At 44.6% G+C, this 16,128-nt stretch overlaps 1 protein-coding gene across 6 annotated transcripts in view; it reads right to left on the bottom strand.

Annotated features, from left to right (window-relative positions):
- LOC129845782 (SH3 and multiple ankyrin repeat domains protein 3-like) overlaps positions 1–16,128 on the bottom strand; it is a 149,588-nt gene that overhangs the window by 9,425 nt on the left and 124,035 nt on the right. For 5 of the 6 annotated variants that reach the window (XM_055913694.1, XM_055913696.1, XM_055913697.1 and 2 more), the window contains one exon: positions 5,221–5,345. In XM_055913694.1, coding sequence (XP_055769669.1) covers positions 5,221–5,345 — 125 coding nt within the window. The remainder of the gene's footprint in view (positions 1–5,220; positions 5,346–16,128) is intronic. The other variant, XM_055913695.1, reaches the window with a different exon arrangement.

The raw sequence follows: 16,128 nt of genomic DNA, 5'->3' as shown, positions 1-16,128 counted from the left end.
ATCACCAACCTTGTCTTTATACCTGTTCAGAATACACCCTCCAGGGGGCAGTAAATCACTAACCTTGTCTTTATACCTGTTCAGACTACACCCTCCAGGGGGCAGTAAATCACTAACCTTGTCTTTATACCTGTTCAGACTACACCCTGACACGGGCGGCCTCCCGAGGAGACACGGGCGGCCTCCCGGGGAGACACGGGCGGCCTCCCTGGGAGACACGGGCGGCCTCCCGGGGAGACACGGGCGGCCTCCCGGGGAGACACGGGCAGCCTCCCGAGGAGACATGGGCAGCCTCCCGAGGAGGTATCTTGTCGGGCACCCGCACAAAAAAAATTGAAATGGTGACATTTGTGCGATTGGTTTTATATCGCTCATTTGCACATCACGTCAATTATATAATGTCACCGTGTGGGAATTTGGGTCAATTAACCTTGTTGGAGTGGGTGCCCTGATTCTAGTCTGTGAACTAGGCAGACTACTGCCTGGGAAGGTCACCCACTCAGAAGTGCCAGATGGGGAGGGGGGCGGGGTAGGTTGACCTCAGTTCTCCCCACTGGAAGCCCGAGGTAGAGGGAGTAGGGGTAGGTTGACCTCAGGTCTCCCCACTGGAAGCCCAAGGTAGAGGGAGCGGGGTAGGTTGACCTCAGTTCTCCCCACTGGAAGCCCGAGGTAGAGGGAGTAGGGGTAGGTTGACCTCAGGTCTCCCCACTGGAAGCCCGAGGTAGGGAGAGCAGGGGTAGGTTGACCTCAGGTCTCCCCACTGGAAGCCCGAGGTAGAGGGAGTAGGGGTAGGTTGACCTCAGGTCTCCCCACTGGAAGCCCGAGGTAGGGAGAGCAGGGGTAGGTTGACCTCAGGTCTCCCCACTGGAAGCCCGAGGTAGAGGGAGTAGGGGTAGGTTGACCTCAGGTCTCCCCACTGGAAGCCCGAGGTAGGGAGAGCAGGGGTAGGTTGACCTCAGGTCTCCCCACTGGAAGCCCAAGGTAGAGGGAGCGGGGTAGGTTGACCTCAGTTCTCCCCACTGGAAGCCCGAGGTAGAGGGAGTAGGGGTAGGTTGACCTCAGGTCTCCCCACTGGAAGCCCGAGGTAGGGAGAGCAGGGGTAGGTTGACCTCAGGTCTCCCCACTGGAAGCCCGAGGTAGAGGGAGTAGGGGTAGGTTGACCTCAGGTCTCCCCACTGGAAGCCCGAGGTAGGGAGAGCAGGGGTAGGTTGACCTCAGGTCTCCCCACTGGAAGCCCGAGGTAGAGGGAGTAGGGGTAGGTTGACCTCAGGTCTCCCCACTGGAAGCCCGAGGTAGGGTGAGCAGGGGTAGGTTGACCTCAGGTCTCCCCACTGGAAGCCCGAGGTAGAGGGAGCGGGGGTAGGTTGACCTCAGGTCTCCCCACTGGAAGCCCGAGGTAGAGGGAGCGGGTTAGGTTGACCTCAGGTCTCCCCACTGGAATCCCGAGGTAGAGGGAGTAGGGGTAGGTTGACCTCAGGTCTCCCTACTGGAAGCCCGAGGTAGAGGGAGTAGGGGTAGGTTGAACTCAGGTCTCCCCACTGGAAGCCCGAGGTAGGGGGAGTGGGGTAGGTTGACCTCAGGTGTCCCCACTGGAAGCCCGAGGTAGAGGGAGTAGGGGTAGGTTGACCTCAGGTCTCCCCACTGGAAGCCCGAGGTAGAGGGAGCAGGGGTAGGTTGACCTCAGGTCTCCCCACTGGAAGCCCGAGGTAGAGGGAGCAGGGGTAGGTTGACCTCAGGTCTCCCCACTGGAAGCCCGAGGTAGAGGGAGCAGGGGTAGGTTGACCTCAGGTCTCCCCACTGGAAGCCCGAGGTAGGGAGAGCAGGGGTAGGTTGACCTCAGGTCTCCCCACTGAAAGCCCGAGGTAGAGGGAGTAGGGGTAGGTTGACCTCAGGTCTCCCCACTGGAAGCCCGAGGTAGGGGGAGCGGGGTAGGTTGACCTCAGGTCTCCCCACTGGAAGCCCGAGGTAGAGGGAGTAGGGGTAGGTTGACCTCAGGTCTCCCCACTGGAATCCCGAGGTAGAGGGAGCGGGGTAGGTTGACCTCAGTTCTCCCCACTGGAAGCCCGAGGTAGAGGGAGTAGGGGTAGGTTGACCTCAGGTCTCCCCACTGGAAGCCCGAGGTAGGGAGAGCAGGGGTAGGTTGACCTCAGGTCTCCCCACTGGAAGCCCGAGGTAGAGGGAGTAGGGGTAGGTTGACCTCAGGTCTCCCCACTGGAAGCCCGAGGTAGGGAGAGCAGGGGTAGGTTGACCTCAGGTCTCCCCACTGGAAGCCCGAGGTAGAGGGAGCGGGGGTAGGTTGACCTCAGGTCTCCCCACTGGAAGCCCGAGGTAGAGGGAGCGGGTTAGGTTGACCTCAGGTCTCCCCACTGGAAGCCCGAGGTAGAGGGAGTAGGGGTAGGTTGACCTCAGGTCTCCCTACTGGAAGCCCGAGGTAGAGGGAGTAGGGGTAGGTTGAACTCAGGTCTCCCCACTGGAAGCCCGAGGTAGGGGGAGTGGGGTAGGTTGACCTCAGGTGTCCCCACTGGAAGCCCGAGGTAGAGGGAGTAGGGGTAGGTTGACCTCAGGTCTCCCCACTGGAAGCCCGAGGTAGAGGGAGCAGGGGTAGGTTGACCTCAGGTCTCCCCACTGGAAGCCCGAGGTAGGGAGAGCAGGGGTAGGTTGACCTCAGGTCTCCCCACTGAAAGCCCGAGGTAGAGGGAGTAGGGGTAGGTTGACCTCAGGTCTCCCCACTGGAAGCCCGAGGTAGGGGGAGCGGGGTAGGTTGACCTCAGGTCTCCCCACTGGAAGCCCGAGGTAGAGGGAGTAGGGGTAGGTTGACCTCAGGTCTCCCCACTGGAATCCCGAGGTAGAGGGAGCGGGGTAGGTTGACCTCAGTTCTCCCCACTGGAAGCCCGAGGTAGAGGGAGCAGGGGTAGGTTGACCTCAGGTCTCCCTACTGGAAGCCCGAGGTAGAGGGAGCAGGGGAATCTATCAAATAGCGCAGCTCTAACGTTGTACAGTACTAATGCAATTAGTAACATCAGTCACACTACGAAATGCTACCAAATAAACCACAATTCATTCATAATACTGTGAATATATAGTTTCACAGACATATTGTTGCATTTTTTTCTGGTTTGTGTGAAATGGTTAAGAATAATATATAACCAGTCTGCACAGCACAAAGGTGAATTGTTTTAGTCGTGACTCTTGGTTGACAGTGTTGGGGGATGGGTAATGTAGTCTTGACTCTTGGTTGACAGTGTTGGGGGATGGGTAATGTAGTCTTGACTCTTGGTTGACAGTGTTGGGGGATGGGTAATGTAGTCTTGACTCTTGGTTCACAGTGTTGGGGGATGGGTAATGTAGTCTTGACTCTTGGTTGACAGTGTTGGGGGATGGGTAATGTAGTCTTGACTCTTGGTTGACAGTGTTGGGGGATGGGTAATGTAGTCTTGACTCTTGGTTGACAGTGTTGGGGGATGGGTAATGTAGTCTTGACTCTTGGTTGACAGTGTTGGGGGATGGGTAATGTAGTCTTGACTCTTGGTTGACAGTGTTGGGGGATGGGTAATGTAGTCTTGACTCTTGGTTGACAGTGTTGGGGATGGGTAATGTATTGATGCTCTGTGCCAAGTCAACACAAATGGATAAGAAAAGGTCTACGCCATCAGGTTAGGAGACAGACGAAGAGGAGAAACACGCAAAAGATAAAAGTATGCAGCTATGTCATCTCTTTTTGAGGATAATATTATGCATGTAATGAAATAACACTTAAGTTTGTTAGCCTGTTGCTTGCTATTACACATAGGGCGACAATATTCCGTTTTCTGTCCAACTAGCTTACATAACATAGGATATAATTTCACACAGTTTCATCATGATAATGTGTGAAGCCTGCAGCAAATCAACCTAACTGGCAACCTAACTTGATTTGGTTAACTTGAGGTGACCTCATAAAGGTATTCTGTGGTTGTATTGACTAGGTCCTGAGATCCGTAAGGGGAATTTCCAGGGCTGTAGGCTAACTTAAACGACATCTATATTATGCTGATATTTTGAATATTTTGTGATATATTGAGTGTTTTGGGGTGTCTTATGTCTTGTGTCTTGTCTTGTGTGGTTCATTTGGTTCCTATTCCTCTTCAGAAATGATCTCAGAGCCTCAGGATGAGGAGCCATCTACCTCCTCAGCCACACAAGCATCTTCACAAATGTTGGATGAGGATGAAGACCCATTTGTTTCCACTCCCCAGCAGGATTCTTCAGGTGTGTTTGTGCGCACGTGGGTACACGCACATGTGTTTATGTGTGCATCCCTGCATAAAATAAACAAAACAAATAATTTCCCTTTTTGCATATTGTAGGTAACAATGATGATTTTTATTATTATTGGGTATATATGTGGGATGTCCCACCACTTTAAATGCTGTGAATAACGTGTGTAAACTAATGCCCATGTGTTCGCCATTAGAAATGCCTGTAGCAGCATCCCAACCAAATTGCTGAAGATGAACCACCAGTCAGACCCTGCTGACTGGCCTTCAGTTCTGACACAATTCAAACACAACTAGAGGACCAACTTACTTAATTTGTTTCCCCAAGGAATGAGACACACTGTCAAGGTGACAGGTAACCTAGTGGTTTAGAGACTGAGATGGAAGATCACAACCAGTATTTCAGGAAGACCGTGGTGAGTGGTGAAAAAAATAAAAAATTGCTCGAAGTTGGTTGGTGTATTCTGAAAGAATCAACAGTCCCTTCTGCTTCAAACTCTTTTCGAAGAAGAAAATTAATTTAGCAAGCCATACAAGTTAGAACCGCCACTGCTGTCATGCACTCACAGACGCCATAATGAGACAGGTGCAAAGTTGTGATCTCTATACACCTCTATGGTGTGTATAATGGAATAGATACGTTGTGATCTCTATACATCTCTATGGTGTGTATAATGGAATAGATACGTAGTGATCTCTATACATCTCTATGGTGTGTATAATGGAATAGATGCGTTGTGATCTCTATACATCTCTATGGTGTGTATAATGGAATAGATCCAACGTTAAGATCTCTATACATCTCTATGGTGTGTATAATGGAATAGATCCAACGTTAAGATCTCTATACATCTCTATGGTGTGTATAATGGAATAGATCCAACGTTAAGATCTCTATACATCTCTATGGTGTGTATAATGGAATAGATCCAACGTTGTGATCTCTATACATCTCTATGGTTACCTCAATAAGGAAGTCCCCAGTGCGTAGCCCCGCCCTCCAGGCCACGCCCTCCAGGTCAACAGACTCCAGGTACTGCAGCGCCGGGAACGCTGGGGTAGGAGCAAACTCCTCTATAGGGGTCTCTGCTACACACACACACATCACACAATGTATGTGTCTTACATTTTAGTCACGCTCAATTGATTTAATATCACTATCTAGACATTCTCCTGACACTAGATACATTCTCCTAACCCTAACCCTAGATACATTCTCCTAACCCTAACCCTAGATACATTCTCCTAACCCTAGATACATTATCCTAACCCTAGATACATTATCCTAACCCTAGATACATTCTCCTAACCCTAGATACATTCTCCTAACCCTAGATACATTCTCCTAACCCTAACCCTAGATACATTCTCCTAACCCTAGATACATTCTCCTAACCCTAGATACATTCTCCTAACCCTAGATACATTCTCCTAACCCTAGATACATTCTCCTAACCCTAGATACATTCTCCTAACCCTAGATACATTCTCCTAACCCTAGATACATTCTCCTAACCCTAACCCTAGATACATTCTCCTAACCCTAGATACATTCTCCTAACCCTAGATACATTCTCCTAACCCTAGATACATTCTCCTAACCCTAGATACATTCTCCTAACCCTAACCCTAGATACATTCTCCTAACCCTAGATACATTCTCCTAACCCTAGATACATTCTCCTAACCCTAGATACATTCTCCTAACCCTAACCCTAGATACATTCTCCTAACCCTAGATACATTCTCCTAACCCTAGGTACATTCTCCTAACCCTAACCCTAGAAACATTCTCCTAACCCTAGATACATTCTCCTAACCCTAGATACATTCTCCTAACCCTAGATACATTCTCCTAACCCTAACCCTAGATACATTCTCCTAACCCTAGATACATTCTCCTAACCCTAACCCTAGATACATTCTCCTAACCCTAGATACATTCTCCTAACCCTAACCCTAGATACATTCTCCTAACCCTAGATACATTCTCCTAACCCTAGATACATTCTCCTAACCCTAGATACATTCTCCTAACCCTAGATACATTCTCCTAACCCTAACCCTAGATACATTCTCCTAACCCTAACCCTAGATACATTCTCCTGACCCTAGATACGTTCTCCTAACCCTAACCCTAGATACATTCTCCTAACCCTAGATACATTCTCCTAACCCTAGATACATTCTCCTAACCCTAGATACATTCTCCTAACCCTAACCCTAGATACATTCTCCTAACCCTGACCCTAGATACATTCTCCTGACCCTAACCCTAGATACATTCTCCTAACCCTAGATACATTCTCCTAACCCTAGATACATTCTCCTAACCCTAGATACATTCTCCTAACCCTAGATACATTCTCCTAACCCTAGATACATTCTCCTAACCCTAGATACATTCTCCTAACCCTAGATACATTCTCCTAACCCTAGATACATTCTCCTAACCCTAACCCTAGATACATTCTCCTAACCCTAGATACATTCTCCTAACCCTAGATACATTCTCCTAACCCTAACCCTAGATACATTCTCCTAACCCTAGATACATTCTCCTAACCCTAGATACATTCTCCTAACCCTAGATACATTCTCCTAACTCTAGATACATTCTCCTAACCCTAGATTCATTCTCCTGACCCTAACCCTAGATACATTCTCCTGACCCTAGATACATTCTCCTAACCCTAGAAACATTCTCCTAACCCTAACCCTAGATACATTCTCCTAACCCTAACCCTAGATACATTCTCCTAACCCTAGATACATTCTCCTAACCCTAGATACATTCTCCTAACCCTAGATACATTCTCCTAACCCTAGATACATTCTCCTAACCCTAGATACATTCTCCTAACTCTAGATACATTCTCCTAACCCTAACCCTAGATACATTCTCCTAACCCTAACCCTAGATACATTCTCCTAATCCTAGATACATTCTCCTAACCCTAACCCTAGATACATTCTCCTAACCCTAACCCTAGATACATTCTCCTAATCCTAGATACATTCTCCTAACCCTGACCCTACATACATTCTCCTAACCCTAGATACATTCTCCTAACCCTAGATACATTCTCCTAACCCTAACCCTAGATACATTCTCCTAACCCTAGATACATTCTCCTAACCCTAGATACATTCTCCTAACCCTAACCCTAGATACATTCTCCTAACCCTAGATAAATTCTCCTAACCCTAGATACATTATCCTAACCCTAACCCTAGATACATTCTCCTAACCCTAACCCTAGATACATTCTCCTAACCCTAGATACATTCTCCTAACCCTAGATACATTCTCCTAACCCTAGATACATTCTCCTAACCCTAGATACATTCTCCTAACCCTAGATACATTCTCCTAACCCTAGATACATTCTCCTAACCCTAGATACATTCTCCTAACCCTAACCCTAGATACATTCTCCTAACCCTAGATACATTCTCCTAACCCTAACCCTAGATACATTCTCCTAACCCTAGATACATTCTCCTAACCCTAGATACATTCTCCTAACCCTAGATACATTCTCCTAACCCTAGATACATTCTCCTAACCCTAACCCTAGATACATTCTCCTAACCCTAGATACATTCTCCTAACCCTAGATACATTCTCCTAACCCTAACCCTAGATACATTCTCCTAACCCTAGATACATTCTCCTAACCCTAACCCTAGATACATTCTCCTAACCCTAGATACATTCTCCTAACCGTAGATACATTCTCCTAACCCTAGATACATTCTCCTAACCCTAACCCTAGATACATTCTCCTAACCCTAGATACATTCTCCTAACCCTAGATACATTCTCCTAACCCTAACCCTAGATACATTCTCCTAACCCTAGATACATTCTCCTAACCCTAGATACATTCACCTAACCCTAACCCTAGATACATTCTCCTGACCCTAGATACATTCTCCTAACCCTAGATACATTCTCCTAACCCTAGATACATTCTCCTAACCCTAACCCTAGATACATTCTCCTAACCCTAGATACATTCTCCTAACCCTAGATACATTCTCCTGACCCTAGATACATTCTCCTAACCCTAGATACATTCTCCTAACCCTAACCCTAGATACATTCTCCTAACCCTAGATACATTCTCCTAACCCTAGATACATTCTCCTAACTCTAGATACATTCTCCTAACCCTAACCCTAGATACATTCTCCTAACCCTAACCCTAGATACATTCTCCTAATCCTAGATACATTCTCCTAACCCTAACCCTAGATACATTCTCCTAACCCTAACCCTAGATACATTCTCTTAATCCTAGATACATTCTCCTAACCCTGACCCTAGATACATTCTCCTAACCCTAGATACATTCTCCTAACCCTAGATACATTCTCCTGACCCTAGATACATTCTCCTAACCCTAGATACATTCTCCTAACCCTAACCCTAGATACATTCTCCTAACCCTAGATACATTCTCCTAACCCTAACCCTAGATACATTCTCCTAACCCTAGATACATTCTCCTAACCCTAGATACATTCTCCTAACCCTAGATACATTCTCCTAACCCTAGATACATTCTCCTAACCCTAACCCTAGATACATTCTCCTAACCCTAGATACATTCTCCTAACCCTAGATACATTCTCCTAACCCTAACCCTAGGTACATTCTCCTAACCCTAGATACATTCTCCTAACCCTAGATACATTCTCCTAACCCTAGATACATTCTCCTAACTCTAACCCTAGATACATTCTCCTAACCCTAGATACATTCTCCTAACCCTAGATACATTCTCCTAACCCTAGATACATTCTCCTAACCCTAGATACATTCTCCTAACCCTAACCCTAGATACATTCTCCTAACCCTAGATACATTCTCCTAACCCTAGATACATTCTCCTAACCCTAACCCTAGATACATTCTCCTAACCCTAGATGCATTCTCCTAACCCTAGATACATTCTCCTGACCCTAGATACATTCTCCTAACCCTAACCCTAGATACATTCTCCTAACCCTAGATACATTCTCCTAACCCTAGATACATTCTCCTAACCCTAGATACATTCTCCTAACCCTAGATACATTCTCCTAACCCTAGACACATTCTCCTAACCCTAGATACATTCTCCTAACCCTAACCCTAGATACATTCTCCTAACCCTAACCCTAGATACATTCTCCTAACCCTAGATACATTCTCCTAACCCTAGATACATTCTCCTAACCCTAGATACATTCTCCTAACCCTATATACATTCTCCTAACCCTAGATACATTCTCCTAACCCTAACCCTAGATACATTCTCCTAACCCTAGATACATTCTCCTAACCCTAGATACATTCTCCTAACCCTAGATACATTCTCCTAACCCTAACCCTAGATACATTCTCCTAACCCTAACCCTAGATACATTCTCCTAACCCTAGATACATTCTCCTAACCCTAGATACATTCTCCCAACCCTAGATACATTCTCCTAACCCTAGATACATTCTCCTAACCCTAGATACATTCTCCTAACCCTAACCCTAGATACATTCTCCTAACCCTAGATACATTCTCCTAACCCTAACCCTAGATACATTCTCCTAACCCTAGATACATTCTCCTAACCCTAGATACATTCTCCTAACCCTAGATACATTCTCCTAACCGTAGATACATTCTCATAACCCTAACCCTAGATACATTCTCCTAACCCTAGATACATTCTCCTAACTCTAGGTACATTCTCCTAACTCTAGATACATTCTCCTAACCCTAGATACATTCTCCTAACCCTAGATACATTCTCCTAACCCTAACCCTAGATACATTCTCCTAACCCTAACCCTAGATACATTCTCCTAACCCTAGATACATTCTCCTAACCCTAGATACATTCTCCTAACCCTAACCCTAGATACATTCTCCTAACCCTAGATACATTCTCCTAACTCTAGGTACATTCTCCTAACTCTAGATACATTCTCCTAACCCTAGATACATTCTCCTAACCCTAGAAACATTCTCCTAACCCTAACCCTAGATACATTCTCCTAACCCTAACCCTAGATACATTCTCCTAACCCTAACCCTAGATACATTCTCCTAACCCTAGATACATTCTCCTAACCCTAGATACATTCTCCTAACCCTAGATACATTCTCCTAACCCTAGATACATTCTCCTAACCCTAGATACATTCTCCTAACCCTAGATACATTCTCCTAACCCTAACCCTAGATACATTCTCCTAACCCTAGATACATTCTCCTAACCCTAGATACATTCTCCTAACCCTAGATACATTCTCCTAACCCTAACCCTAGATACATTCTCCTAACCCTAGATACATTCTCCTAACCCTAGATACATTCTCCTAACCCTAGATACATTCTCCTAACCCTAACCCTAGATACATTCTCCTAACCCTAACCCTAGATACATTCTCCTAACCCTAGATACATTCTCCTAACCCTAACCCTAGATACATTCTCCTAACCCTAGATACATTCTCCTAACCCTAACCCTAGATACATTCTCCTAACCCTAGATACATTCTCCTAACCCTAGATACATTCTCCTAACCCTAGATACATTCTCCTAACCCTAGATACATTCACCTAACCCTAGATACATTCTCCTAACCCTAGATACATTCTCCTAACCCTAGATACATTCTCCTAACTCTAGATACATTCTCCTAACCCTAGATACATTCTCCTAACCCTAGATACATTCTCCTAACCCTAGATACATTCTCCTAACCCTAACCCTAGATACATTCTCCTAACCCTAGATACATTCTCCTAACCCTAGATACATTCTCCTAACCCTAGATACATTCTCCTAACCCTAGATACATTCTCCTAACCCTAACCCTAGATACATTCTCCTAACCCTAACCCTAGATACATTCTCCTAACCGTAGATACATTCTCCTAACCCTAACCCTAGATACATTCTCCTAACCCTAGGTACATTCTCCTAACCCTAGATACATTCTCCTAACCCTAACCCTAGATACATTCTCCTAACCCTTGATACATTCTCCTAACCCTAGATACATTCACCTAACCCTAACCCTAGATACATTCTCCTGACCCTAGATACATTCTCCTAACCCTAGATACATTCTCCTAACCCTAGATACATTCTCCTAACCCTAGATACATTCTCCTAACCCTAGATACATTCTCCTAACCCTAGATACATTCTCCTAACTCTAGATACATTCTCCTAACCCTAGATACATTCTCCTGACCCTAACCCTAGATACATTCTCCTGACCCTAGATACATTCTCCTAACCCTAGATACATTCTCCTAACCCTAACCCTAGATACATTCTCCTAACCCTAGATACATTCTCCTAACCCTAGATACATTCTCCTAACTCTAGATACATTCTCCTAACCCTAACCCTAGATACATTCTCCTAACCCTAACCCTAGATACATTCTCCTAATCCTAGATACATTCTCCTAACCCTAACCCTAGATACATTCTCCTAACCCTAACCCTAGATACATTCTCCTAATCCTAGATACATTCTCCTAACCCTGACCCTAGATACATTCTCCTAACCCTAGATACATTCTCCTAACCCTAGATACATTCTCCTGACCCTAGATACATTCTCCTAACCCTAGATACATTCTCCTAACCCTAACCCTAGATACATTCTCCTAACCCTAGATACATTCTCCTAACCCTAGATACATTCTCCTGACCCTAGATACATTCTCCTAACCCTAACCCTAGATACATTCTCCTAACCCTAGATACATTCTCCTAACCCTAGATACATTCTCCTAACCCTAGACACATTCTCCTAACCCTAACCCTAGATACATTCTCCTAACCCTAACCCTAGATACATTCTCCTAACCCTAGATACATTCTCCTAACCCTAGATACATTCTCCTAACCCTAGATACATTCTCCTAACCCTAGATACATTCTCCTAACCCTAGATACATTCTCCTAACCCTATATACATTCTCCTAACCCTAGATACATTCTCCTAACCCTAACCCTAGATACATTCTCCTAACCCTAGATACATTCTCCTAACCCTAGATACATTCTCCTAACCCTAGATACATTCTCCTAACCCTAACCCTAGATACATTCTCCTAACCCTAACCCTAGATACATTCTCCTAACCCTAGATACATTCTCCTAACCCTAGATACATTCTCCTAACCCTAGATACATTCTCCTAACCCTAGATACATTCTCCTAACCCTAGATACATTCTCCTAACCCTAACCCTAGATACATTCTCCTAACCCTAGATGCATTCTCCTAACCCTAACCCTAGATACATTCTCCTAACCCTAGATACATTCTCCTAACCCTAGATACATTCTCCTAACCCTAACCCTAGATACATTCTCCTAACCCTAACCCTAGATACATTCTCCTAACTCTAGGTACATTCTCCTAACTCTAGATACATTCTCCTAACCCTGATACATTCTCCTAACCCTAGATACATTCTCCTAACCCTAACCCTAGATACATTCTCCTAACCCTAACCCTAGATACATTCTCCTAACCCTAGATACATTCTCCTAACTCTAGGTACATTCTCCTAACTCTAGATACATTCTCCTAACCCTAGATACATTCTCCTAACCCTAGAAACATTCTCCTAACCCTAACCCTAGATACATTCTCCTAACCCTAACCCTAGATACATTCTCCTAACCCTAACCCTAGATACATTCTCCTAACCCTAACCCTAGATACATTCTCCTGACCCTAGACACATTCTCCTAACCCTAACCCTAGATACATTCTCCTAACCCTAGATACATTCTCCTAACCCTAGATACATTCTCCTAACCCTAGATACATTCTCCTAACCCTAGATACATTCTCCTAACCCTAACCCTAGATACATTCTCCTAACCCTAGATACATTCTCCTAACCCTAGATACATTCTCCTAACCCTAACCCTAGATACATTCTCCTAACCCTAGATACATTCTCCTAACCCTAACCCTAGATACATTCTCCTAACCCTAACCCTAGATACATTCTCCTAACCCTAGACACATTCTCCTAACCCTAACCCTAGATACATTCTCCTAACCCTAGATACATTCTCCTAACCCTAGATACATTCTCCTAACCCTAGATACATTCTCCTAACCCTAGATACATTCTCCTAACCCTAGATACATTCTCCTAACCCTAGATACATTCTCCTAACCCTAGATACATTCTCCTAACCCTAGATACATTCTCCTAACCCTAGATACATTCTCCTAACCCTAGATACATTCTCCTAACTCTAGGTACATTCTCCTAACTCTAGGTACATTCTCCTAACCCTAGATACATTCTCCTAACCCTAGATACATTCTCCTAACCCTAACCCTAGATACATTCTCCTAACCCTAACCCTAGATACATTCTCCTAACTCTAGGTACATTCTCCTAACCCTAAATACATTCTCCTAACCCTAGATACATTCTCCTAACCCTAGATACATTCTCCTAACCCTAGATACATTCTCCTAACCCTAGATACATTCTCCTAACCCTAACCCTAGATACATTCTCCTAACCCTAGATACATTCTCCTAACCCTAGATACATTCTCCTAACCCTAGATACATTCTCCTAACCCTAGATACATTCTCCTAACCCTAACCCTAGATACATTCTCCTAACCCTAGATACATTCTCCTAACCCTAACCCTAGATACATTCTCCTAACCCTAGATACATTCTCCTAACCCTAGATACATTCTCCTAACCCTAGATACATTCTCCTAACCCTAGATACATTCTCCTAACCCTAGATACATTCTCCTGACCCTAGATACATTCTCCTAACCCTAACCCTAGATACATTCTCCTAACCCTAGATACATTCTCCTAACCCTAGATACATTCTCCTAACCCTAGATACATTCTCCTAACCCTAGATACATTCTCCTAACCCTAACCCTAGATACATTCTCCTAACCCTAGATACATTCTCCTAACCCTAACCCTAGATACATTCTCCTAACCCTAACCCTAGATACATTCTCCTAACCCTAGATACATTCTCCTAACCCTAGATACATTCTCCTAACCCTAGATACATTCTCCTAACCCTAGATACATTCTCCTAACCCTAGATACATTCTCCTAACCCTAGATACATTCTCCTAACCCTAGATACATTCTCCTAACCCTAGGTACATTCTCCTAACCCTAGATACATTCTCCTAACCCTAGATACATTCTCCTAACCCTAACCCTAGATACATTCTCCTAACCCTAACCCTAGATACATTCTCCTAACCCTAGATACATTCTCCTAACTCTAACCCTAGATACATTCTCCTAACCCTAACCCTAGATACATTCTCCTAACCCTAGATACATTCTCCTAACCCTAGATACATTCTCCTAACCCTAGATACATTCTCCTAACCCTAGATACATTCTCCTAACCCTAGATACATTCTCCTAACCCTAGATACATTCTCCTAACCCTAGATACATTCTCCTAACCCTAGATACATTCTCCTAACCCTAACCCTAGATACATTCTCCTAACCCTAGATACATTCTCCTAACCCTAACCCTAGATACATTCTCCTAACCCTAGATACATTCTCCTAACCCTAGATACATTCTCCTAACCCTAACCCTAGATACATTCTCCTAACTCTAGATACATTCTCCTAACCCTAGATACATTCTCCTAACCCTAGATACATTCTCCTAACCCTAACCCTAGATACATTCTCCTAACCCTAGATACATTCTCCTAACCCTAACCCTAGATACATTCTCCTAACCCTAGATACATTCTCCTAACCCTAGATACATTCTCCTAACCCTAACCCTAGATACATTCTCCTAACTCTAGATACATTCTCCTAACCCTAGATACATTCTCCTAACCCTAGATACATTCTCCTAACCCTAACCCTAGATACATTCTCCTAACCCTAGATACATTCTCCTAACCCTAGATACATTCTCCTAACCCTAGATACATTCTCCTAACCCTAGGTACATTCTCCTAACCCTAGATACATTCTCCTAACCCTAACCCTAGATACATTCTCCTAACTCTAGATACATTCTCCTAACCCTAGATACATTCTCCTAACCCTAGATACATTCTCCTAACCCTAGGTACATTCTCCTAACCCTAACTCTAGATACATTCTCCTAACCCTAGATACATTCTCCTAACCCTAGATACATTCTCCTAACCCTAGATACATTCTCCTAACCCTAGATACATTCTCCTAACCCTAGATACATTCTCCTAACCCTAGATACATTCTCCTAACCCTAGATACATTCTCCTAACCCTAGATACATTCTCCTAACCCTAGATACATTCTCCTAACCCTAACCCTAGATACATTCTCCTAACCCTAACCCTAGGTACATTCTCCTAACCCTAACCCTAGATACATTCTCCTAACCCTAGATACATTCTCCTAACCCTAGATACATTCTCCTAACCCTAGATACATTCTCCTAACCCTAGATACATTCTCCTAACCCTAGATACATTCTCCTAACCCTAGATACATTCTCCTTACCCTAGATACATTCTCCTAACCCTAGATACATTCTCCTAACCCTAGATACATTCTCCTAACCCTAGATACATTCTCCTAACCCTAGATACATTCTCCTAACCCTAGATACATTCTCCTAACCCTAGATACATTCTCCTAACCCTAGGTACATTCTCCTAACCCTAGATACATTCTCCTAACCCTAGATACATTCTCCTAACCCTAGATACATTCTCCTAACCCTAACCCTAGATACATTCTCCTAACCCTAGATACATTCTCCTAACCCTAGATACATTCTCCTAACCCTAGATACATTCTCCTAACCCTAG

This window comes from Salvelinus fontinalis, unplaced genomic scaffold (assembly GCF_029448725.1).
Source record: "Salvelinus fontinalis isolate EN_2023a unplaced genomic scaffold, ASM2944872v1 scaffold_0366, whole genome shotgun sequence".
Lineage (NCBI taxonomy): Eukaryota > Metazoa > Chordata > Actinopteri > Salmoniformes > Salmonidae > Salvelinus > Salvelinus fontinalis.
Note: the sequence above shows the minus strand (reverse complement) of the source record. Positions and strands in the feature narration are given on the sequence as shown.